Genomic DNA, 25,229 nt, shown 5'->3' with positions numbered 1-25,229 from the left:
TAGAATGATGATATCAAAATTTAATCTTCGATTTCCACTTCGCGTGGAATTATGAGTTTTAACAATGTAACTAATACAACATATAACAAAGTATATCGACGCGAACTAGAATACTTTCTATCAGCAATGCTACATTAAGGCCTGCTTTATATTAACCAGTAGTCCCAACCATTTTTTCCATTTGCGTAATGCCGGGGTTGTAGGTGTAGCCCGAATTAGTTGATCCTTCTCGTCGATTTGCGGTACCAACCGTTCCACCGCACGAGTTGACTCCCAGTGAACTGTGCCATACCTATACATCTCGCCGAAGGTGCCAGGCCTATGGTCTGCATCCCAGAATTCCTTCTTCTTCACAAGGTCTCCCAGCGCGGGCAGACCACCTCCCGAGTTATGGTATACCTTATACATGTGGCTTTTCTCCAACATCTCTATTACGAAGGATTCGGCCGCCTGCCTTTTTGCTTCATCTGGTTCGTCGAGCCTAGTAGTGAAGAGCTCTACTTGCTTAGCTCCGTCGGCGTCTGTCTTGATCGCGCCTAGCACACCGTTCAGAATCCCTTCCACCATAAATACCTGGTTGTTGTAATACTCGCGTCCGTTCCAGCCGGTGTTTAGATCGAGCAGGTTTCTCGTACGGTCGCCAATGAGCATCTGCGCCACGTAATCGCTCATCTCTTTGATCTTACCCTCGAAACCCCAGTCGGCCATTCCCTCAGCAAGCCCGATGTCCCGTATTAGGGGCCTTTTATGGAAGCCCTTTGCATTAGTGCGTCCCTTCCACAGCTGTTTATAACCGTTGTGCCAATTTTTGATAAAAATGGAACCTTTTCGTGCAGCTATCACGTAGTTTGCGAAGCAGCCCCATTCCTTTCTGATCTGCCCGGTAATACTCCAGACGCCCATCTCGTAAGGGGTATCCGGAGCCGTGAGGTGATCCCAAAATAGGGCGTCGAGATGAGTGTGTAACATACTTCCGACATCCATCCAGACACCTCCATACTCGAATAGAAGCGGCAGCCTCACAAGATCAGCGGAATGTTGTGCCGCATGCCTGCCGTCCATTGTCCCGTTTACGAAACAGTCGGGAAACCAGTCTTGGGAGACATATTTGTAGATGTTATTAGGTGAGTCCTCGACAAGATCTACGAGGCGAACTGTCCAGGACTTGCCGAGCTTTTTTACCCAGTTCACCACCGTACATCTATAGCTTGGATACATATAATCGATACCCTTATCCCAGAAAGCCCATACATTCTTCTCTGAAGTAATGGGTCGAAAATAACGGAGTTCGTTTATAATTTCGGATTCGGGCCGTAGGTCGAGTTGAGTGTTAGATACTACGCGGAGACCGCTTGCTGACTTTGGTAGTTCGAATTTAGCCATACTGGCCAAAGAGGTCGTTTTGAGCGTTGTACGAGGTTATGAAGATGTCTTTATAGTACATTGTTAATGTTGGACACTGAGTATTTATACATTCGTAGGTGGCAGGTAGTATTAAATTATCCTGGGGTGGCTTCTCGAAGACCATGGCCGAGGTGAGATACGCAGCTAACACTACTACCAACTACCTTTTTCTCACATATGCACATCTATCAATCCTTCATCAATTATAAAAATTGTAGCTATAAGAGGTACATAAGTTTACACCCAGATTTGTATGTTAGATGATGTACTGCATACAAGGGGCTAGAGGCATCAAATTACAAGGGCTGGACTTCTGACCAAAATGGCTATTGGCCCTATGATTCATAATGATGGGGTTTGAAATCACTTCTCATCTCAATGGGGCTGAGTATATTATGTTGGTAAGACATGCCGTGTTTATCCAACTAATCCCAATGCTACCCTGTAACCTAAGGCTACAAAGCCATGGAATTTATAGAACGAAATTTTTCAAAATGATTCATTCTGATTATAAGATGATAGATTTTTTAATCCAGGGTTGCATACCCTTAGAACACTAGGGTCTCACGCGAAACCGTGTCATTCAATGACTTGTCAGGGTTGACACTGTCGTATAGTTAGACCAATGGTTGAAAATGCTAAAATTATAAAAAACCCCGTCAAGACCTATATGAACTCAAACCTGTTAATTTTTGTAATAGGTCTATATAGTATACTATAGAAAACCAGCAAGTAAATAATCATGGAATACCTCAAGGATAAGTCCGAATACTTTGATCTTGACGCCGACTTCAAGCCTTTGCCTAAGTATGGCCATCTATCGGAAAAAACACCCGAGTATACAGCAGTTGAGTCGGCCATCGATGCTGCATACACGCCACTTTGGGCAATGCCCAATTTCGAGGCCTTCCGACAGGCTGCGGGCGACCTGGACGCCGTTATGCCCCCTGGTGGGCCTGATCGGTATCGCGATGTTACCACAGAGCTGCTACAATTTCCTGCCCGCGACGGCTACTTAAACGAATTAAAAATCTACAAGTCTCCTAATGTTGTGCCAGAAGCGACTCTAGTATATCGCATGCACGGCGGTGGTATGGAACATCGCACACAACCCCCTTTCCTTAGCTATACTCTGCTGATATTCTGCATTTTAGGCTTTGCGGTCGGGCGACACGAGGTAGACGGTACCGAGAATGTTTATGCGGCTACAAATCCCAACATTGTTGTTGTTAGTGTAGATTACCGACTGTGTGTATTTTATACCGTCTGTTTTATAGGACCTAGCTAACCTCATAAAGAGCGCCTGAGTTTCCCTTTCCGAGGCCAGTTGAAGATTGCTACGATGGATTGTTATGGGTATTTTCGCCACTCTAACAAGCTACAATTAAAAGATCATACATTAATGATACCTGACTATAGTGTAAAAAGAACGGGAAAACTCTCGGAATCAATCCCGAGAAAATAATTCTTGCCGGGAGCAGCGCGGGAGGCAATCTCGTGAGCTTCCACAGTGATGCCGCTTTTGGCTACACACGATGTTACCTGCTAATACTATTACTACCTAGGCTCCAGTCATGGCTATAATGGCTAGGGAAAATGGCATTACCGGTATCATCGCTCAAGTCCTTCACTTCCCCACAGTCTGTCATCCCAAGTTCTTCCCGCGGGATAAATATGAATACGGCAGTTACATTCAAAACTCAGAAAATCCTGTTCTTAGCACCCTAAGGATGGAAGCTTTCCTTAGAGCTTATAATCCTAATCCTAGACCTGACTATAGGCAGTCACCTCTACTTGCAGAATCACTTACGAATCTTCCGCCAGCGTGTAAGAGAATTCTCACCTATCCCTTGCTCTACCTACATATCACCCTATCTAGGTTTAAATATCCTAACTATAGCCAACTGACATTCTGTTGCCCCTATTTTTTAGTGATACAATGCGCAGGTTATGATATTCTCCGGGATGATGCTTTCGCATATGCCGAAGCTCTTAAGGCTGCGAATGTTGACGTTGAGATATACGGTTATCAAGGTGTACCGCACTGTTTTCCTGCAGTCATCCCGACCCATCCTAACACACCGGTATTCTACAAGAGGTTTAACAGTTTCTTAACGAAGCATGCCACTGGTTCCGGTCATGGGAAATGAAGTAACTACGGAAATGGGGAAATACGTTGGAAACCTTGCAAACATGGTGAATTTAACGATAGCGTTGAGAATGATATGGGCATGTTCTTGGTGTTTGTTTAAGTGCAATGAGATTCTTATAAATTTGCATCTTACCATGATAAACAGTGGCATTAAAAACGGGGGAAAAAAGGACATGCTATAATTTGGGCATCATTCAAGGTATGAAAATAAATCTCAAGAATCTCAGTTACATCAATCCAAACCACAGAATAGTATGACGATACACTTAAGTGTATAACATCAAATTGATAGAATGCATATGTTTAAGAGCAAGTTATAGACCGTCCCTAGAGAATGACTACAGGGGGTACACATTGCGCTAATCCTATGCCGGATTAAGGTTGGATAAGCCCGTCAGCTTGGCACCGAGTTTCTAGGTACGCGGCGCAAAATCTCAATCACGCAATTTTATACACTAATGACAAATGCCGTCTGAACGAAATCATCACCGAGTTTTCTAGACCGATCAAGTTTTTTTTTTTTTTTTTTCTCCAGGCGCGAAATGTTATTATAGCCCGCCAACGTCGTGCCTACTGCTCGTATGATTCCCCTCTAAGAAATAGGATATATTCAGTCAGGCAAGCAGTATTAATACTGTAACTTTGTTGTTTTCATGCAGCAAAGCGTCGTGATCTTTTCCTACCATGAGTAGTAGCCCTAAGGACCTTGATCGGTCCATCTTGCAGCCCTATGATGATCCCGATCAGGATGACTTCCGCTCAATTGATCCCGAATCCGGGGTTAAACGTGGTTTGAAGACGCGACATTTATCAATGATGGCTTTGGCCGGAATCATTGGACCCGGACTTTTGGTCGGCAGCGGAGGCGCATTATCCGCCGGTGGGCCGGCTTCGTTGTTGATTGGCTTCGGTGTCATCGGCATAATTGCTTTCAGGTACCATCGCATGCCCCCCCCGTAACAGTATGCATATATATTTGGTGCTGACCTTCAAAACTTAGTATTATGCAAAGCCTAGGCGAGCTGACCACTCTTTATCCATCGGGAGGAGCATTTACTCAGCTTGCGTCTCGATTTGTGGATCCAGCGTTTGGTGTTGCTGTTGGATGGAACTACTTCGTCATCTGGTTCGCGGTCCTTGCCAACGAATATAATGCTACGACAAGCATACTAGTATTCTGGAGTGACAAGGTACCCGTATGGGGATATTTTCTTCTCTTATGGGTATGTATTAATCTTATAAGACTTTCCAATCAAACTTCTACAATCAGTTTGCTGACGTTTTCCCAGACCGCTTTCTTATTATTCCAACTCCTGGGTGTTTCTACATTTGGTGAGGCTGAGTTTTGGCTAGCTCTTCTTAAACTTGTGGGATTGGTGGCATTCTACATATTTTCCATCGTGTAAGCTGAGACCCGCACGAATAATATCAGTCAATATGCTAACAGCCGTAGATACGTGTCAGGCGGAATCAGTGGGACAGATGCTATAGGCTTCCGGTATTGGCATGACCCAGGGCCTTTTGTCGAGGGCTTTCGTGGTGTAGCTAAAGTCTTTGTTTTCTGTTCTACATTCTATGCTGGTTGCGAATCGGTGGCTGTGGCTGCCACTGAGACCAAGAACCCTCGAGTTGCTGTCCCGCTAGCAATTCGCCAAGTCTTCTGGCGCATCATATTCATCTATATGGGCGCAGCTTTCTTTTTCGGTCTCACCTGTCCAGCAAATGCTGATCAGCTTGTTAATGGCAGCAGCCGCGCTTTGTTAAGTCCGATGACCGTTGCGATTCAAAATGCAGGCTGGCAAGGTGGTGTGCATCTCATAAATGCCTTTATTCTTATCACATGCATTTCTGCCATCAACAGTTCTATCTACATTGCATCGCGGACTCTGCTATATATGGCACAGCAAAGAATGGCCCCGTCTTTCCTCGGGTGGACAGACAAGAGGGGAGTACCAATTCCTGCCATCACTCTAGCAAATGCATTCGGTGCCTTGTCTATGATGAATATTTCAACCGGTGCTTCTAAAGCCTATGGATATATTGTCAACTTGAGTGGGGTTTCAACTTTCCTCGTCTGGGGGTCTATTTCTCTCACTCACATTCGATTTCGCCAAGCTTGGGAAGCACAGGGTTATCAAGTTGAGGATCTACCGTACGTTTCTCTTTGGTATCCCTGGAATGCATATTTTGGCTTAGCAGCGAATATATTTCTGGCGTTAGTACAAGGTTGGTCTAACTTTTCTCCATGGGACGCCGGCGGCTTTGTCGATGCCTACATTCTATTGCCATTGTTTTTTGTAATATTTATCGGATATAAACTCGCTTTCAAAACCAAATTTTGGAAGAATGAAGAGATCGATTTACAATCGGGGAGACGTCGTGATTTGGAAGAAGACAAGGAGATCGCCGAGGGTGAAATAGGGGGTTCCCGACCGTGGTGGCGTCAGCTTCTGAACCTTTTCTAGAGCTTTTATAAGTCTAGTTCATTTACCTATCGATTATTATATTAGCAAAAATAAAAATAATGCTTACCCCTAAAATGAAAGACGAGCTAAAGTCCCAATTTGAAATTAGTGCTTAGCACAGAATATGCTGCAACTTTATAGTGATTATCTTAATCTAAGAGATCCATGTTATAATTATCAGGTTTTTAAACCACCCTGCTTAATACTAAGTGAGCGTTCTATTTGATGAACCCCCTTCTAGAAACTAACATGATATACCTTCACGTCCGATGCTTAGGAACAGTCCATAGGCAGTAAAGTGAAGTAATTAAATTTACGTAGTAATCTCTTACCGTTAAAGGTATGTTGATATACGCCAAAACCACTGTGTTATATTCAACTGAGTGAGAAGTGATAAATACTGAACTTGGTCCTGCTAGTTTAATGATTTATTGAAGCTATTTGTATAAGATATAGATTCAAGGAAGGAGGCATATATATGATTTAACCACGGTCTATTCGGTAAGATCTCTCAAGCCTCGCTTTAAATATTATCGAGACTACGGCTAGACCGATCATTCCTGCTGCAATGTTGGACATCTAATCTTTAGTGACACCTACATGATATGTAAGCCAACATTGAATTGCATTCAATACTATTTAAGGCATTAAAATGTAAGGGTATACGTACTCTTTCGTCACTCGTGTACAATAGGAAAAGGTAACCTTACACATAGTGACGCATCCCGAAGATCGTATCTGAATCACTCTGCTCATCATTGTACGATACTTTGCTTGACGTGTCTTAACTAAAGTGTAAGAGTTCTTATTGGGACTAATGTCTGGTGATCGTACTACCATAGTCAACGGAACACCTCGCATCCAACACATCTTGTGCGTGGAAGTCAGCTTGTACGCCGACACCATTCGCTATTTTCACATAGAAGGTACCTATATAAACTCTTCTATCTCACGGAAGATACGCACTATATTTTAAAGCGAAACAACCCTCCTTCACTACTACCTAGCGCTCGTCAAGGATAATTGAAAACTTATCGGGAATTGAACGAAATTTTCCAAAGATACAGTCAACGAACAACATCAACATCTTACAGCTACTACCATGTGTATCCAACATCAGTGCCAGATCAAATGCCCGAATTGCAGGAAGGTTATAGGTACTACTATGGCAGACTTGGATTTCTGTGACAAGGTAAGCAAAAAGTGCAAAATTGTCAAGAAAAACACCCACGTGAGATATGAGATCTGCGAGAAGTGTAAGATCAAGATAAAGGAAAAGGAGGAGAAGCTTGAGGAGGAGACAAAGAAGAAAGGATGGAGAATGTGAGTAGTGTGACGCAACTGGAAAAAGTGTTGCATCAGTAAATTTGATATTTACAGGTCGAGATGGGGAATACTGCATTTATTACTAGGACGTCGCGGTCTGGGGGGATATTGATTAATTCTTAACTTCATGTTGTAGAATTTTAGTCAAAATCTTACATGCGTTGAGTTGTTTTAGCCACGCTGAAACGATGGATTTGACTTGCCTCAGCGATGCCAAGTGAAGGTTAGGATTCAGATTACAGTTGCATTAGCCTAAATTCATATATTTCGAAACATCCGTAATTCTAATTGGGAAATATATATCTCTAATTAGGAGGGAATAGATACTGAATCATATAAACTTTGTAGCAACAGCACTTCTGCGAATACTAATGTTAGGAATGATGTTGATGGTAAGTAAAAATCTGGTGCACCCACTTTTATCTGTAGAAATCTTAGATATGCCCTCATTACTTGCACCTTGGCTATGACAACTTTATAGGTAATGATTAATAACTAACCTCTACCCATGAGGACTGTGAATTACAATATTATAATCATTTATAAAAGCGCAAGTATATTAATAAGCTAGTTGCAATGGGTTATTATAGATTATAAAGTTAATTTGCAGTAGATGCAGACTATTAATAGTCTATCCCACAAAGACATCCCACCTAGACTTTTTACCCCTTACATCCTTGAAGTCCCTATGCAAAACGCGGTCATGCTCGTTAATACCGAATGGTCATAATCAGGTCCAGACCAAAATTATATCAATTAACCATCATTTACATTAGGTACCTGTCATAGGCGTTAAGATATAGCTGATCAAAGTGGGGACATGCTGATGTCTAAATAGTAAAAGAGCTGAAGAGATAGTTAACAAGTAGCTAATCAAGTAGCTAATCAAGTAGCTAATCTCATCTCTTTGGCCCATTTTTACTCCACGAACTGATGGATCCACGATCTAAATTAGGAAATCACAAAGATTCCAAAGAGTACCTCCTAGGCTCAAATCTGCTCAGCCCCTCGTTTTGCTGATGAATCCCTCGCAGGGGTATGTATATTGGAATGAAACCATCTCTGTATGCGATTAGATATACCTGTAAGAAAACAAGCAATCTGTAGTTCGAGATTAGTCCCCGCCTAACCCCTGTGACAGATCATGGTGCTATATACAATGCCTGGTAAATTTGCAGCCTTAAATTTTATAGTGGGATTTCCTAAACGGGAAATACAGATTCCAATCTATGATCCCCAGAGTATCGTCTCATTAGTAACAGACGACGACGTGGTTCAGTCGTGATGTGTATATAACCAAGATATCCAATCTCTATTGAATATGAATATCATCAGATTCTATCAAAACCAAGCAGCTCTACTAATATCACATTTCCTTTCAGTCTGTAATATACCCTTCAGATCCAACCGAAACCTCTCATTATCCATCCGCTCTCTTAACTTTCCACTTCTTCACCATGAAGGCAAACTTCCTCACGACTTTGATGCTGGCTGAAGGCATTGCTGGCCATGCTATCAACCGACCCTCATCTTGCAAACCGGCTGTCCCAACCACTGGAAAGGCTGTGTACTTCATATCCAATGATGCCGACAACTCGATTATAGCTTTGCCTATTCAACCAGATGGCACTCTGAAAGCCGGAAAGAAGAACTCGGTGAATGGAGTTGGATCTAACAGCCTAACTGCTATGGGGCAGCCTGCTGCGCCGGACGCGCTATTGAGCCAGTCTTCCATCACCATATCTGGAAATGTAGGCTTAAATTATACACTATTTTCCAAGATGAAAGCTAATTTATAATAGGTCGTCTTCGCCGTGAATGCATTCAGTGGGTCTGTAACCCCAATGAAGATCTCCGACAGCGACCCGACCCAACTGTCATTCATCAGCGAAGGTGCAACTTATATCCAAAGGCCTTTCCCTAACACCGTCGCCGTATCGGCTAAGAACAACATCCTGTGTGCTGCGACCACCGCCACACAAGCCGGTGTCTCCTGCGCCCCGTTCCACGATGGAGGTCTATACTCGTTCAAGTCCGTGCTATCCTTTGACCTCGGACAATCAAACCCGCCCGTCGGCCCAACAAACACCGTCTCCCAAGTCTTATTCTCCGATGACGAGTCGACGCTCATTACTATTGTCAAGGGCGATCCCGCGACGAACAAGACGGGATTTATCTCTACGCTGCCCGTTTCCGAGATCAATTCGGATTGTCCGCACGACACTCGCACCACGCCCGAGGGCACTGCAGTCTTGTTTGGATCTCAGGTCATCCCCGGAACCAACACTTTCTTCTCTACTGACGCCTCTTTCGGAGCGGCAGTATTTAGCCTTGACCCGGCAACCGGAGGCGTAACTACTGTTGGCAAACAAGCCCTCAGCGATCAAAAGGCGACATGCTGGTCTGCCTATGCCCCTGCTACCAAGAGTGTCTTCGTCACAGATGTTGCTCTGCCTCGCATCGTTGAGATGAGCGCCAAGGACGCCAGCATCATCTCCCAGATTGATCTATCCCACACGGGTGACGCGGGCTTCATCGACCTCGCGGCAGCCGGTAACTTTCTCTATGTTCTATCGCCTGGAAATCAGACTACTGGCGCTGCTGTTATTGTCTTGGATATTTCTGGTGGCCAAGGAAAAGCGAAGTTCCTTCAGAGATTCAGTGTCGAGGAGTTGGCTGGCAAAAATTCTCAGGGGCTAGCGATTCTTCAGTAGGCATTTTAAGGGGTTGTTTATTTACTTCGTATTCATATTTTAGATTCATTTTGTCTTTATAATTCAAAACCTAGGCGTAGGGCACAGAGTTATTAATTTACTGGATATATCTACTTTAACAAATGACTCAAGTATAGATGAATGGCATCGAAGGTACCTCATTATCTGCCACCTTTATTATTTGACCACCCAACTCATGGAGGCTTCTAGCTTTTAGGAAACATAACCTTTACCTTACGGGCTTATATACATCCCGCGCCCTAGCTTCAATCACCTCAAGATGGATTAAACTTGTTACTCAGGATCTAATTTGTAAAGGATTGGTAAACACTTTCCTGATAATGCTACATGTCCTATTATAATCCAGTGATGTATTCCGACTACTATCTCCAATAAGCATATGGTAGGCGTGCATACTGCATCTTCCCGTCAGGGTTCATCAAACTGAATAGGATATTTGCGATCACGTTTCCCGTTTCGTTACCCCCGTGCCACATATGAATGATAGCTGGTACATTGTCTACATATGGCATCGTGATAAGAATTTCCGATTGGTTGACAACGGTAATATTCAAGTTCACTGCGGCGATTGCTTCGACAAGCGCATCGGAACCTTGGGACAGGTCCATATGAGCTCGATCGCAGCCCTCGGATTCCCATTCTGAGTTCAAACGGATACAGAGGGTGACCCGGTCACTTTTGGTAGCTGCACCAGCTTCTCCAAGGAGTATTGCAGAATCCATTTTTGTACATCGGACATAATAGTCATCTCACACCTCCATTTGAATCTCAACTATGGTTCTGCAATAGGATGTGGCACTGTCTCGGACCGATATGCGATTGGCTGAATTTTACTAGGTTTAGAATAGGGGCACCTCGGCTAAGGATCTTCGGAATCACGTCGTAACTGCACGTCGAGAATCGACAAATTGATGGCATTTGATTATGAAACGGGCATTATTTCAAGATTAGGTCAAATTAATTCTTTAATATATTAAGTACCCAACGATCCGATCCGAGATATTCGGGTCTTAAATTTTACATCCGTTATACATTCCGAAATTCCGGATACTCCTGCCTGACGTACCATAGACGACACAATGGCAAAGACCCCGGGTACAGAGCGAAAACCCGCCGACGGAAGTACCGGATCATCTATTCCACGTCGAAGGCGACTCAAAATTGCTGTTGCATGCGATTTATGCCGCTTAAGAAAAGTCAAATGTGATGGTGTCCGTCCAGGTGAGTAGAAATATATCCAACTAAACCAATCGTGGCATTCGGCCAGTTTTGAACTAGACAAGAAATTATTTAGGAGGATTTGGTATTGACTTCTTTCAAAGCTTGCGGAAATTGCCTAAAACGGGTTGCTTTGGTTGAGCCTTGTCATTATAGCTTAAATCCAAGCAACTCGGGTCCAAATGTATCGCAAGAGGATCCCTTCTCGACATGTCAGACTCTTAGTGACTTTAGCAGAGTTGCCGTAGTTAATACTAGTCACTCCTCCTCGGATGGCTCCATTAATTCGGGACCAGATATCCGTCGCCTTCCGCAACCAACCCCTGTGATCTCGTCCCCTTTGCAAAGGCTCCCAGCTCCGGGATCACAAGCCCTCCATGTGGAGGTTGACTCAATGACTGCTGTGGGAGAAGGTGGTAATACGCGAGAATACTTCGGCAGCAGTAGTGCGGGATCTTTTACTAGTCAAATAAGGATTGCCATTGATGCACGACTAGGTCTAACGACCGCAAACAATGCAAGTCATATTCTCTGTCAGGCCCTCGCACCGGGTCAGAGACAAAGTTATCACCAACAAGCGACTACAAAAGAAATAGATTACTCCTTGCCTCCCCGAAGACAGGCTGACGGCCTTTTAGAGATATACTGGCGTTATGTTGATACACTTTACCCCTTTTTAGAGAGGGAAAGCTTCGAAAGTTCTTATCATGGCATATTCAATGGTACTCCAATACAAACTGACGAGCGAATATTTATGGCAACTTTGAATGTTGTACTTGCTCTATCAACTCAATTACAAGAAACGCTAGGCACGGAGCAGAGAGAACAAACATGTAGGACATTCTTCAGTAGAGCCCAGAGTCTCGTAAGACTTGATATTTGGGATATTGGTTCAATAGAGCTTTTACAGTATCTTCTACTCCTCAGCCAATATCTTCAGAGTATAACCAACCCCCATCAGACTTGGATGGTTGTGGGAACTGCAATTAGAATCGCGCAAGGACTTGGTCTCCACCTACCACAGACGTCTGTAGGGCTGAAGAATGAGAAAGTTAAAGGATTGGTTCAACGGTTGTGGCACGGATGTGTCCTCATGGATCGGTAAGCTGAATATCCTAGCCCACTCTTATGATCGTTCCCACTCTTAACATATGGACAGTATGACTTCGGTCACCCATGGCAGACCAACTATGATATCCGGCCATGATATCTCACCTACCTTAGGTTCCCAAGATATAGGAACTTTATGGGTAAGTAGAAGGGATGCGGCCGGATCACAAGGAAAAATACACATTGATCCCTCGGCTTTCTTGATTAATTCGCTAGAACTTTACGAGATCATTAATCAGATTATGCGAGCATTTTATACTTCAGATCCAACTATCAGCGAAAGTCCAAGCTCATCACATTGTGGCCCCGCTAGTATGATGACCACCGACCTTATTACAGTTCTTACGCTAGACGACGCCCTTAATAGACTGGAGAAAAATCTCCCGCTATATTTGAAGTTAACTTGTCCAAATATCTCCGAGGATGAAATACTTCATAGGAAAGCTGTCATCTTGCAAATTAGGTATGCCATACTATTCGCGGATGACTGTTGTTACATATCGATGTTGACCACTCAGGTTCTTGCATGCTCGTATGCTACTCCTTCGACCGATCCTTGCAAGATTCTGCCTGTCCCAGAGCCAAAAAGATAGATCATGCGATAAAGAAAGCTTGGGTGATCGTATGATGGAGCAGTGCGCCCACGCATGTGTTGTCAGCGCTCAAAAGATGATTTCTATTATAAGCGAGCACGAAAGTGTTGGTCGCAGCATCACGCTGCTGCCAGCATGGTGGTATCGGGTTTATTACATATATACCGCAGCTACTATCCTCCTGGCCGCAGAACTCCGTGTTGAAATCTTTGCACACTCTAGTATATCTGAACATTGGAATATGGCAATGTCGAGTCTTAGATCGCATGAGCATTTTGGCATTTCCGCACGCCGTTGCGTAGCCGCTCTAGAAATCCTATCTTCGAAGATACTTCAGGGCTCGAATAATCCTGGAGGTTTAGGCGCTACTGCTGGAGGTCATATAGATCAATCAATCTCCACTAGTGAAGTATTGGATAGGTTTCCCGAGGAATCTATGGGAGATATAGGGTTTGATATTAGTAGCTTCACTTTTGATGTCAACAATTATGAATGGCTCAATAGCATGCCTGGAGGTATCTTGTAATATTCGAACAAATCACTGTCGACTGAGAAAGGATATCTCATATAGTCTATTAATAACCCAAGTTAGAGATGCTGAAACTCTTAACACCTTTGTGATCAATGCTTGATAATGTGTCGATTAGATCATTACCCTTGAATAGTGTGTTGGAAGGTACACTGCGTTAGTTAAGGGTGAAATGCGCGACCATAGTTAAATCTATTATATTTTAGAACTGGGAAGTCGTAAGTCTGATTGCTAGATGACGATAACATGTTATTCTATCAACTTAATACGAAATTTGAAGTAACTACCTCTAACCAGAGTACCGGTAAAATGGAATGTGCGATACCTATCTCTTACATCTTAGATTCTTTTTTAGGACTCAACTTCAATAAAAAAACAACCCTTAATGTGGTCTCCAGATCGAAATTCCGTGTGTAAAAGAAAGCACCAGCAAGTAAAAAGGCCTCAAATACAAGGTTTCATTCGACCCGCGCTACAAGTACACCTTGGTTCCTTTTCTGGCCACTTCAAATCCCGAGGTTCTTAGCGGACATGTCGTTTCCGTCTTTTCCTAACCTACCTACTGAGGTTCAAGTTGAAATATGGCGAGAGTATATCTTGGACGCAAATAGAATTCGCCTCGTACGTTTGGACAATTGCACAAGGCAAATTGTGCCGACGCTCTCTCTTATTTCAACGGCTTTACGCATCTGCTTCTTGGCCCGAAAAACATATTTAAACATGTATCCAGTCCAGCTGCCCGTCTTTCGAACTTCCAGGGAGCCAATAATCCTGAACGGCGATGATGATATATTTTCTATAACTCCTCCAGACTTAGTCTTGACTGGAGAATCGTGCGGATACCTGTACGTCAACTTTCAATCCGACATCTTCGTAGTTGATAGCGTTGAACAACTCGATACCATTTTGGACATGTTGAAATGTGAAGAAAATCGCGGAATCACCACTTCTCCGAGAACGGAATCATTAAACCCAAACCAGTGTGGGCTTATAAAGAACCTTAGTATGACTTCCTCTCCTTTAAATAGCAACTGATATTACTATTTCTTTCAACGCTGAGAGCACATGATGACTAATATCTCGATAGTGGAGGTCGTTGCGGTTATTTATGAGGGATCCCCCCTTCAGATCCCTGATATAGTACGATATGATGAGCATAGATTCAATAAGGTGGAATTCAGCGGGTGTCAAACTTGTCGACATGTCTATGTATTTTGGGACAATGAGGAGTGTGGTGATGAGATTATTCAGTATTCTTCGTTACTGGATGACTTATTGACCCTTTCGGGCGATGAGTTTTCGGAGAAGTGGGATTCATCTACGTTTGTTTACACTATGATAGAGTGATGCTGGCTACGGAAGTTTCACCACCGACGGCGTTAGTGATCACAGCTTAATGAAATATACCTCGGGTAATCAAATGATTGTACTGTTTACCTGTTTATTAAGACTTAAAGAGTATTATAATTAGGTACCTCCTATACTGACACAATTGCCAACGCCGTGTCGTGTTAATAGACCCTTTACCGTCTTATTGCTACATAGGTACCTAAGTACCTCTCAGTTGATGATTAACCAATTAAAATTTAGGCTGTATGCTTTATTGGGAAAGTGTGGGTTTTGATTACTAATGAGGGGTTAATGATATCCACATACCGGGGTTATCATGGCCCGTGCTGTATGTGACCCACTCCGCGAGGCTGCAATAATTTTTTGAAGCTCCTAAAGCTCTTCCACCTAACGGAAAGTTACATATTGACGATTAGGTATTGGCGATTTTCGAGGCGAATAAATTTTTCCTAACTCCCTCGATAAATTTCTACCTTTACTTAAACCACTTCCTTTACTCGCCATATACACTCCGTCAAAATGTCTTTCGGAGGTCAAACCCCCACTATCATCGTCCTGAAAGAAGGTGAGGACCAAAAGCTACCCCTCGATCTGTGAATGAAGACCGTCTTTAAACTAACTTTGGACATAGGGACCGATACATCTCAGGGAAAAGGTCAGATAATATCAAATATAAATGCCTGCCAAGCCGTTCAAGCAACTATCAAGTCGACCCTGGGACCCTACGGTGGTGATTTATTAATGGTGGATGAAAATGGAAGACAGACTATTACCAATGATGGCGCAACAGTGATGAAGGTTCGATTGATTGATATTTCGTTCCCTTTTTTAAAAATCGTGTCACTAAAACTTTTTAGCTTCTCGATATTGTACACCCTGCTGCCCGAATCCTCGTCGATATCGCAAGATCACAAGATGCTGAAGTCGGTGACGGAACGACATCCGTAGTCGTTCTTGCCGGAGAGATACTTAAGGAAATTAAGGAACACGTTGAGCAAGGTGTTAGCTCCCAAATAATCATTAAGGGCTTACGGAAGGCTTCGGCGATGGCGGTCAACAAGATCAAAGAGATTGCGGTGAGGACAGACGAGTCCAATAGGCGGGATACCCTAGCAAAACTAGCTGCCACGGCTATGACGAGCAAGCTGATCAAGAAAGATACTCCCTTTTTCACGAAGAGTATGTGCTACTCAATACGAAACCCCTTACGCATGCCAAAGCTAACAGTGTTGTAGTGGTTGTGGACGCTGTCCTATCTCTAGACCAGGATGACTTAAACGAGAAACTTATCGGTATCAAGAAGATCCCCGGCGGCTCCCTTACCGAGTCCCTGTTCGTCAATGGAGTAACTTTCAAAAAGACATTCTCGTACGCTGGTTTTGAGCAGCAGCCTAAGTCTTTCAGCAAACCCAAGATCGTTTGTCTAAACGTCGAACTGGAGTTGAAGGCTGAGAAAGACAATGCCGAAGTACGAGTCGAGCAAGTTTCAGAGTACCAAGCAATCGTCGACGCCGAGTGGCAGATTATCTACAAGAAACTGGAAGCAGTTTACCAAACAGGTGCCAAAGTGGTGCTCTCTAAACTACCTATCGGAGACCTGGCAACACAGTACTTTGCTGATCGGGACATATTCTGTGCTGGCCGTGTCGCTTCTGAAGATATGGAACGAGTAGTTCAAGCCACTGGTGCTACCATACAATCAACCTGCTCCGATATTCAATCCCACCACTTAGGCACGTGTGGTACCTTCGATGAACGCCAGATCGGCGGTGAGCGCTTCAACTTCTTCGAAGACTGTCCAGAGGCCAAGACGTGCACTCTAGTTCTTCGCGGTGGTGCTGAACAATTTATCGCTGAGGTTGAGCGGTCCTTGCACGATGCCATTATGATCGTGAAGCGCGCCATCAAAAACCATATGATCGTGGGTGGTGGCGGCGCCTGCGAGATGGAGGTATCCGCATACTTACATCGTTTCGCGGACAAAGATGTCCCGCACAAGCAACAGGGCATCATCAAGTCTTTCGCTAAAGCTCTCGAGGTTATTCCCCGCCAGCTATGCGATAACGCTGGCTTTGACGCAACCGATATCTTAAATAGACTACGTGTAGAGCACCGCAGAGGCGGTGTCTGGGCTGGCGTCGATTTCGTGAACGAGGGCGTTGCTGACATGATGGAACGGTTCGTCTGGGAACCGGCTCTTGTCAAGATTAATGCCATACAGTCAGCTACTGAGGCCAGTTGCTTGATCCTAGGTGTAGATGAGACTATCCGGAACGAAGAAAGTGCCCAACCGCAGGCACCAGGCCAGCCGTTGCCGCCAGGAGCAGCACAGAGGGCGATAAGAGGACGAGGAAGGGGTATGCCGCGACGGTAAACATATGTTAGGGTCGGCGATGCATTAGGGGCGCAATAATGTACCTATGATACCTGAAAAGCTACGTGAGGCTGCTTTATTCCATAGATGATGTAGGAATATTTACCACACGAATAAATAAAAGACCGTCTAATGAAGAATATTCCTAAAATTGTTTGACTGTCTAAATCTAACCTCAAGTAACGGGTACCAGAGTTTACCCCTTTTTTTCCTCCTAAGATATCAGATCAATCCACCCCGAAATATTCAAGAGCACATTCACCCTGGTGTGTTCACGAATTCGGGCTAATTATATATCTTCATACTACAAATTTACAACGCCGATAATTGCTTGCATGTGAAAAGTATTCGTCTAAGCCAAATATAAGTCTCCGAGCTTTTACCGTAGCGCATTCATTTAACAATGCGTTCTAAAATATTCACGTCTACGAATTTCCCTTCCCGACGCACAGTTCATCATCGCCAACCACACGCCTTACAATCCCTGACCAATCCCCCTTAACCCACCCTTAACCGACCTCGAGGGGTGTGCTGTGTGGCAACGGTAACACAGCGTTGAGTGGCGTTTCAGTAACTAACCAGTCATTTTTTAATTTCGGTAAGATGGCCATTATACGCTTTATTCGAGTCAGAATGATCCGAGAAGAAATGATTCTCCTGTCTGTTTGAGGAGTTTGAGGATGTACACGGCAATGTGTTAGCGGTTGTGGAAAGGAGACGAAAAGGAAGAAGATGAAAGAAATAGGATAGGTCTTACGATGTGTTTAATAAGTACGTATTGTTGATAGGTAACATGTCTAGGTTAAGTGACGCAATTCTTTCAGCACATAACGGGATCACGGATTCGGAGACAAGATGCCGGCAATTATGGATGATCCGTCAAGTCCAACTATCTACCGTGTCACCGGACAAGCCCCTTATCCGGACCCCAACAAGCCGGAGCTACCACCAAACGTCCTCCCTCGTCAGGTAACACTACGAGATCGTCAAACTATTGCAACTGTCGTGCCTTTTGCTTCTCGCAGTCAAGTACCCCCTTCGTTGCTAACCTATCTCTCGGACCAATTCGCAAAGGAGATTGAGGGCGGGGATACCTATCCCATGATAGACCCTATGCCCCTTGAGAAGTTCTCAGCTTACTGGTTCCAGAATTTTGCTGGAATTATGCTTCTCGGTCAGATCGAGAGTGCCGCCGATGTAGTCGAGGGTAAGGACTGGTCAAGAGAATGCCTCGGTAGCTTCTACATTAAGCCAAATTACCCAGGCCGAAGCAGCCATGTGTGCAACGGCGGCTTTCTCGTGACGGACGCTTCTCGCAACCGCGGCGTGGGCCGTCTTATGGGCGAAAGTTACTTGGATTGGGCACCAAAGCTCGGTTATACATACTCGGTGTTTAACCTCGTCTATGAGACGAACGTGGCCTCGTGTAAGATTTGGGATGCGCTCGGTTTTAAACGCATCGGACGTGTTAAGGGATGTGGCAACCTTAAGTCGTACCCAGATCGGCTAATCGACGCTATCATCTACGGACGGGATCTTGGGCCTAGTGCCGGCGAGGGCAATGGCGAACCCCTTCTCGTGAGTGAAGAGCGTTTCGACAAAATCAAGTTCTACCTCAAATATGGGCGCTACCCGAATGGATCTGACCGCGCCGAAAAAAGCAGGCTCCGAAGCGCCGCGACGCACTATAAACTACTCGACAACGACGTACTGATGCTTAAGGATAAGGAAGTCATTAGCGACCCCATCCGCCAGATGGATATTTCGCGTCGCCTCCACGAGATCGGCGGTCACGCCGGCATTAACAAGACTACGGCGACTATTGCTGAGAAGTATCACTGGAGTCGCATCAAGGAAACTGTTTCGGATGTAATTAGGACGTGTGAACAATGCAAAGAAGCGAGCAAAACTCCTTCCATACAGAACCCTATTAAGCGTCTCAATATAAATCCCGACAATGCCAATATCGGTGTTAGTCCTATATCATCGATATTGTCTCCTGTATTAGCTCCTGGCTCCGGAAGCGTTGATGCGACTGACAGGGTCCTCGAGCTACCAGCACCAACCCACAACGAACTTCCGACTTTGGTTGGCCCTCAACATCCATATGCTCGCCCAAGTGATATCACGTCCTTATTAAATCCACCCATGCAAACATTATCAGATGCTTCGTTACAACCCCATCATCATCTTCTACAGACTCAGCTCCATCACGATTCTGCTGCAACTCTCGCTTCACTACATGAAGCTACGAATATGTATCATCCCATAGACCCACAGATTATATCTCAGTCCGCGCATCACCATCAACCAGAAAGTCATCACCATCATCATCATCATCCTCACGCATTCAACTCATTTCATCCTAGTGACACGGTTGTACACTCTAGTCCGCATGCTCCAGATACATCACTACCAGGGCATGAGCCTTACAACCCCCAAGATACCCATTCCGCAGCCCTTCATGAATCTTTTCATATGCAGACTCACCATCATTCTCATCACCCAGACTCCTTCCAGGCATTGCTACATGATACCGACAGCGTTGATGACGAGGTACATCACCATACAGCGCATCCGTTGCACGGTGGGGACGATCATCCTGAGGATCAAGACGCTGTGGACCGGGACCTAGATATGTTAATCGAACAGGGCGACGACTCCGAGATGGATATTGACGCCGGTATAATAAACGATCACGACACCAGGCGAGAAGGGGGAATTGATCTCCGTGACAGGCCAACTACAAGCGCAATAGGAGAAGAATCCGTCATGGGGGACATAGGGGCTAGTAATACCGTCAAACGGAGCAGTATCTACAACGTTGTTTTTAACGGGCCGGAATGAGAACAACATAACCTCACGTACGGCTCTGATCCCCTTATTCTTATTTCACTACATAATATTTGATCATATTCCGCATACATACGAGCGAACCTTATTTAATCTCTAGACGATATTCAAGTTAGCTAGCTAGCAGGCGTTGCCCACGAGCAAGGACTTGGCAAGCGGTAAAATGTAGACAGATACAGGTTAAACTTAATGATACCAAACATTCAATACGAAGCATGAGTTCATTCAGGGGATCTCTTGCCCCTCCTTTTTATTTATACATGTGCATTTACCTAATACAGCAGTTTACACATACATCAACCGAGTCCCTTACGTCCCGTAACTCAATCCAGTTCCGGATCTGACCTCACCCCGGTCGAATGACTCTGCTGGAACCCAGTACCAAAGCCAACCTCGTCCTCCTTGGAAAGGTAAGCACGTCCCCGCGCCGCCTCGGCAGCTGTAGCGGACTCATGTGCAGCTCTCGCCCTCTCCTGCTTCATAAACTGGGCGACATCTAACGGAGTATCCCACGCTACTATGCCTTTCTTCGCGTCACGGATACGCCGCTCGTGGCCCGCCTCGCCGGCCCGTCCTAGAACGCTACCGATGACGGCTAAGCATCTCAGACTATGTAGTATGCGTATTAGTTTTCAACTCTTATAAATGGTCATTGTACGGCCTTCCTTACCTGTCGTCATTCGCCGGAATGGCGTACGTAACCCACGTAGGCTCCGCATTCGTATCAATAACTCCAATCGTGGGTACATTAACCAACGCGCACTCGTGCAGCAGGACGTAGTTCTCTATGGGGTTCAGGCATACGACCAGATCCGGAATCAGGGGCCGTCGCTCAGTGATATGGCGATTGAACCCCTCGACAGGCTCGTCGTGCTCGTCCAGCATCTGTACGGGCATGCCGTTAAGAATGACCTCGGAGTTGGTGATAGACCCCGGCGTCCACTTCGTGAAAAGGTGACACGCGCGCGCCAGCCGGGCCGCCTGCGTCACGATCTGCGTCTGCCCGGGCCGCGTGCCCACGAACAGGATCAAGCCCCCACGGTACGCGACTTCCTCTACCACACGCGCTGCCCGCCGTAGATGCGCCGCCGTCTCCTCCAGCGAGATGATGTGGATGCCCTGGCGGATACCGTAGATATACCGCGCGTTAGCCGGATTCCACAGCGACGCGTGGTGGCCCATGTGCGCCTGCGATGCCATGAGTAGCTCCAGCGTGACGTCTTTTGGTCCGGGGGGGTTCAGGAAGACGTCTGCCGGTCTGTACGTGCGCTGGACTTTGGTGCCGACCTTGCCGATTTGGGACTTTAGTTCCAGTGCCATCTTGTAGTTGGCAACGGTGGTATCGGGTGCTACGGGCTTCTTCCGGCGCGAGGGGGTGCGGAGCTTCGAATTGAATATGGAGGGAGGTTGCGGGCTGGCATTGGGAGACTGGAGGGTCGGTTCTGTGAGATCGGGTACTCCTGTCGACGTCGGTTCCGTAGAAAGGGCTCGAAGACAGGTCTGACGTAGAGGGGCGGCCAATGCCTTCCGGGCATGGCGGATACCCATATCTCTTACAATCATGGCTGCGACAATTGCTGTCGTCTAAATATGGTCTCACAGCTGTATCATGACTTTTTTTTGGTGGATTGGTTCAAGTCCCAATTCCTTGGTGGAGCTTAGACGACAAGGATCTTATCAGGCGCTACGTATTCCCGCGCCGTATCGTTATCGGGGCTATACATACACGAACTCAATTGGAAAATGCTTGAAGTACCTTCGTACCTTACTTTTCTAAATGGTACAATTTTTGAGGTCGCACATCTTAAACCTTAACCCCCGTTGGTGGTAGACATAGGCTTAAGAATTAGAATAGAGATATTAATATTAACAAGGCGCAAATAAACGAAAGTAATTACAGTAAAAAAAATAATTACAATCACAATATCCCGAATATTAATATAACAACTCAGAGTAAACAAGAGAGGCATGAGTTTACTAATCTATGCATCATGAGGATTCAGAAATCTAAGTTTCCGTCTCGAACTTCAACGATTCTACAATCGCAAAAAAACTCCAAATAACAATGCTCCAACTTACGGAAACGCAACGTCTTACCGGCTAGTAGCTTTTGAAATTGTGAAAACACCAATGATGACAATAGCCAGAGTAACAATAGCGCCAGGCAGTAACAGCTCGTTAGGCACGCCAGCAATAACCTGGTCGGGCTCCGAGTGTGTGTGGGCCCTTCTACGACGTCTAATAGTTGCATAGTCCTCTTCCTCACTATCCTCATCCTCATCATCATCTTCTACCACGGTCCGTCTACGACGCAGTTCCGAAGGGGCCGTACTAGGAGCCGGTGTAGCGATAGGATCAGGTTGAGGAGCAGTAACCGTAACTGGTGGCTTCTCGGGATCATACACAAACAGATCGACTTTCTCATGGTGATGATGTCGAGCTAGTAGGATTGCCTCGAGGAGATCTTGGTCGGTTGTAATGCTAACAGTGTCGCCTTCGTCGTCTAAGTAGCTCAGAGCAAAGCCACCAGTACTTAGGTTACCATCTTCCACTTCTGGGATACCCCCAATAGCCTCCACCTCGCTGCCAAGCTTCGCGGCCACGTGCTCAACAAATTGCGCGATACCTTCATTCGCAACGACTTGTATTCGGTGTACGCGACCGCTTGGGGCCTTGAACTTAAATGCAAAGGGGATATCGGCAGGGGTTTGGTGGGCTACCGCAGAGTGGATGGGTGACGACTCCATGCCTACGTGCGAAGCACTGTCGCCAGGCGCAACGGGGTCGTACGAACGCTCACGGTTAACATCGGGAGACAGAACTGATCGCGACGCCATAGTACCATGATGGTGGCTACCATCGCCAGAAACCATGGACTCGGTCTCATTATCGAGAGAGAGCCAGAATTTGTTCCAGGCGGGTCCTTCATTGTCGCCTGATGTTCCCATAGTATTGATCTGCTCGAGTGTCGCATAAGTCAACTTGAGCACGTCCACCATGCCCACTATCTCGCCCTGGTCATTCATAACCGGGAGGTTAAGGTAATGGCCATCTGCATACTAGGTTAGCTCATATCCACTTCTATCCGATAATCTTGAGTTGACTAGAAACTAACCATGCATCTTTCGCAAAGCAGCCTGGATGGTCATATCCATGGGCGCGAAGTCGGGATGGGGCGTCATGACACGGACAACGCTGCATGTCGACGGATCCAAACCGGGGGCGATGACTCGTAGGACCACATCCTTGCTCGTGAAGATACCCGTAATCTGACCTTGGTCTTGAACTAACACGGCAGTCGTGTGGTTTTCCTTCATCATCATCGCAGCTTCCTTCACGGTCGTTCTGACGCTAACAGTAGTGGGTGGCATCCCGTTTAGAACGCTCTCTAAGGTCGGGCCGGACATCTTGGAACGAAGAGCTTCGACATACTGGATGATTTGCTGAGGCTGACTAGTTCCTAGTTCTGACTGGACACCTTCCAAAGCGGCGTAGAGCTTTGTTGAAGATGCATAAGCCCGTTCCAGCTTTTCCATAGCATCATAAAAGCATTTCGTGATGTCGAGAATACCAGAGATGTCTTGGTTCTCATCCATAACAGGTAGATGTCTAAAACCCTTGCGAACCATGAGATCCAAGGCCTCGGTAGCGCTGGTATCAGTGCGTGCGCATAAAGGGTTTTTCGTCATAATCTCTGCGATGGTGATACTGCTAGCCTTTTGGCCAGTGCCGACGACTCGGAAAGCCAGGTCCTTGGCCGTAAAGATACCAGCGATTCGGTCATCCTCATCCGTCACCAATACACAGTCCTCCCTCTTGGCGGCCATTAGCTGCGCGGCTTCGGAGACGGTGGTACCGGGCTTGATCTGGAGGGCAGGGCTCGGCTTCAGGGCGAGGACGGTTCCAGGAGGGGCTTTGCGCGAGTGCCGAGCCCGACCCGTAATGTGATGCTTCTTCTTGGAGAGGTCATTCTCCAGCTTTCGCCTGATGGCCTAGTGCAAGGGGTCAGCTTCCATATCATCGTAATGGAAACGCGATACTCATACCTCATCGCGCTTGCTTTGCTTCTGCCTGCTTGCGCTGACACCAGAAGCGACTTCGCTCGGAGCGGGGTGAGGATCGTTGACGGGTCTTGGAATATTGGAATTGGCGGGACTTCCAGGCCCAAATGACGGAGCAGGGGTTCGGTTCCCACCGCGACTAGGTGTACCTCTCATAGTTCCCGACATCGTGGACAGCGCTTGAAGATTTTGGCGGGGGTTGAAGATCGACTTGCAGGATGTTTGATAACTGGCGATGTTTCTTAAGGTGTGCACCCAATAACAAAAAAGAATTTAACAATACTCGAAAAATTCGACTGCGAGCAACGATGTCAGCCGAAGAACCGAGCTTGTCAAAAGCAATGGCGCAAGCAACAACCGTAACAGCGACAGCGATCGAATGATGTTTGATTACCTGCTGATAACTAATGAAGATAGAACAGAAAGAGATAAAAAGTATCGGTCAGAATATGGCGCTCCCTCGGGAAAAAAATGCGGGTCATTTCAAGTTGTCTCGGCGACCTGGAAGACACCTGCCCCGGTCAGGCGAGTTCCGAGTGAGGCTTCCAGGGGCTTAAAGGTTCCTAGTGGAAAATACCTAACGTAGAAAACCTAGCCTACCAGCCACACCTATAGACTCGCCACAATTTGAGGGGGTTGAAAAAGCAGGTACCTCCTTCGTAGTAGTGGGGTTACAATGGGGTTTTTAATCGCTTAATAGCCTTGAACCCCTCACTTCTACCAATTCACTTTCAACTATTCCATACCTGGACCTATTCTAATATAACCTCTTTGGTTCTAATATAACCGCATACCTAGGTGTATCCCACCTTTACTCACCCCGATTTCAACTGTTACTGATGTCACAAATCGCAATGATAGCCAACCAGCTTACTATGTATGTATATTCAGAGCCACCCAGAACCACTTAATAAAATAGGGGTAGCAAATAGGGGCAAGTAAAAGCTTATACCACCGTCCAAGCTTTAAACCCCTATATTCAACCCTCCATAATACGTTATCCATTGCATCACAGTATCATTATACATAATTTTACATCTTGTTACATAAACGGCTTCC

The 25,229-nt window shown here is 45.7% G+C and overlaps 9 protein-coding genes across 10 annotated transcripts; 6 read left to right on the top strand and 3 right to left on the bottom strand.

The window, feature by feature from the left end:
* Nucleotides 1-129: 129 nt before the first annotated feature.
* Nucleotides 130-1,383, bottom strand: GL218_04624 (capsule polysaccharide biosynthesis protein; the record flags this gene model as incomplete). Its single annotated transcript, XM_033581243.1, has 1 exon — nucleotides 130-1,383. The coding sequence occupies one exon, from the start codon at nucleotides 1,381-1,383 to the stop codon at nucleotides 130-132; it is 1,254 nt and encodes a 417-aa protein (XP_033435193.1).
* A 763-nt stretch (nucleotides 1,384-2,146) lies between these two features.
* On the top strand, nucleotides 2,147-3,554 carry GL218_04623 (Carboxylesterase NlhH; the record flags this gene model as incomplete). Its single annotated transcript, XM_033581242.1, has 6 exons — nucleotides 2,147-2,495; nucleotides 2,559-2,652; nucleotides 2,703-2,760; nucleotides 2,824-2,901; nucleotides 2,970-3,231; nucleotides 3,352-3,554. The coding sequence occupies 6 exons, from the start codon at nucleotides 2,147-2,149 to the stop codon at nucleotides 3,552-3,554; spliced, it is 1,044 nt and encodes a 347-aa protein (XP_033435201.1).
* Nucleotides 3,555-4,240: 686 nt separating this feature from the next.
* On the top strand, nucleotides 4,241-6,021 carry GL218_04622 (General amino acid permease AGP3; the record flags this gene model as incomplete). The annotated part of the gene is made up of 4 exons (XM_033581241.1): nucleotides 4,241-4,491; nucleotides 4,557-4,779; nucleotides 4,846-4,958; nucleotides 5,010-6,021. 4 exons carry the CDS (start codon nucleotides 4,241-4,243, stop codon nucleotides 6,019-6,021), a joined length of 1,599 nt encoding a protein of 532 aa, XP_033435200.1.
* A 2,783-nt stretch (nucleotides 6,022-8,804) lies between these two features.
* On the top strand, nucleotides 8,805-10,061 carry GL218_04621 (putative 3-carboxymuconate cyclase protein; the record flags this gene model as incomplete). The annotated part of the gene is made up of 2 exons (XM_033581240.1): nucleotides 8,805-9,098; nucleotides 9,150-10,061. 2 exons carry the CDS (start codon nucleotides 8,805-8,807, stop codon nucleotides 10,059-10,061), a joined length of 1,206 nt encoding a protein of 401 aa, XP_033435199.1.
* A 1,100-nt stretch (nucleotides 10,062-11,161) lies between these two features.
* On the top strand, nucleotides 11,162-13,529 carry GL218_04620 (Acetamidase regulatory protein; the record flags this gene model as incomplete). 2 transcript variants are annotated; one of them, XM_033581238.1, is made up of 5 exons in its annotated part: nucleotides 11,162-11,303; nucleotides 11,405-12,401; nucleotides 12,460-12,873; nucleotides 12,929-13,202; nucleotides 13,265-13,273. In XM_033581238.1, the coding sequence occupies 5 exons, from the start codon at nucleotides 11,162-11,164 to the stop codon at nucleotides 13,271-13,273; spliced, it is 1,836 nt and encodes a 611-aa protein (XP_033435197.1). The 2 variants fall into 2 exon arrangements, with proteins under 2 accessions (XP_033435197.1, XP_033435198.1); XM_033581239.1 differs by having other exon boundaries at nucleotides 12,929-13,529.
* A 1,872-nt stretch (nucleotides 13,530-15,401) lies between these two features.
* On the top strand, nucleotides 15,402-17,256 carry GL218_04619 (putative T-complex protein 1 subunit eta; the record flags this gene model as incomplete). The annotated part of the gene is made up of 4 exons (XM_033581237.1): nucleotides 15,402-15,447; nucleotides 15,514-15,680; nucleotides 15,740-16,061; nucleotides 16,118-17,256. 4 exons carry the CDS (start codon nucleotides 15,402-15,404, stop codon nucleotides 17,254-17,256), a joined length of 1,674 nt encoding a protein of 557 aa, XP_033435613.1.
* An 855-nt stretch (nucleotides 17,257-18,111) lies between these two features.
* GL218_04618 (Protein SPT10) lies at nucleotides 18,112-19,379 on the top strand (the record flags this gene model as incomplete). The annotated part of the gene is made up of 2 exons (XM_033581236.1): nucleotides 18,112-19,227; nucleotides 19,299-19,379. The coding sequence occupies 2 exons, from the start codon at nucleotides 18,112-18,114 to the stop codon at nucleotides 19,377-19,379; spliced, it is 1,197 nt and encodes a 398-aa protein (XP_033435614.1).
* A 1,053-nt stretch (nucleotides 19,380-20,432) lies between these two features.
* Nucleotides 20,433-21,672, bottom strand: GL218_04617 (37S ribosomal protein MRP4, mitochondrial; the record flags this gene model as incomplete). Its single annotated transcript, XM_033581235.1, has 2 exons — nucleotides 20,433-20,718; nucleotides 20,780-21,672. The coding sequence occupies 2 exons, from the start codon at nucleotides 21,670-21,672 to the stop codon at nucleotides 20,433-20,435; spliced, it is 1,179 nt and encodes a 392-aa protein (XP_033435617.1).
* A 530-nt stretch (nucleotides 21,673-22,202) lies between these two features.
* GL218_04616 (Meiotically up-regulated gene 70 protein) lies at nucleotides 22,203-24,338 on the bottom strand (the record flags this gene model as incomplete). The annotated part of the gene is made up of 3 exons (XM_033581234.1): nucleotides 22,203-23,161; nucleotides 23,225-24,101; nucleotides 24,156-24,338. 3 exons carry the CDS (start codon nucleotides 24,336-24,338, stop codon nucleotides 22,203-22,205), a joined length of 2,019 nt encoding a protein of 672 aa, XP_033435618.1.
* Between the last annotated feature and the right edge of the window lie 891 nt (nucleotides 24,339-25,229).

This window comes from Daldinia childiae (genome assembly GCF_008694065.1).
Source record: "Daldinia childiae strain JS-1345 chromosome Unknown Scaffold4, whole genome shotgun sequence".
NCBI classification, from domain to species: Eukaryota; Fungi; Ascomycota; class Sordariomycetes; order Xylariales; family Hypoxylaceae; genus Daldinia; species Daldinia childiae.
This window is presented reverse-complemented; position numbering and strand designations above follow the sequence as displayed.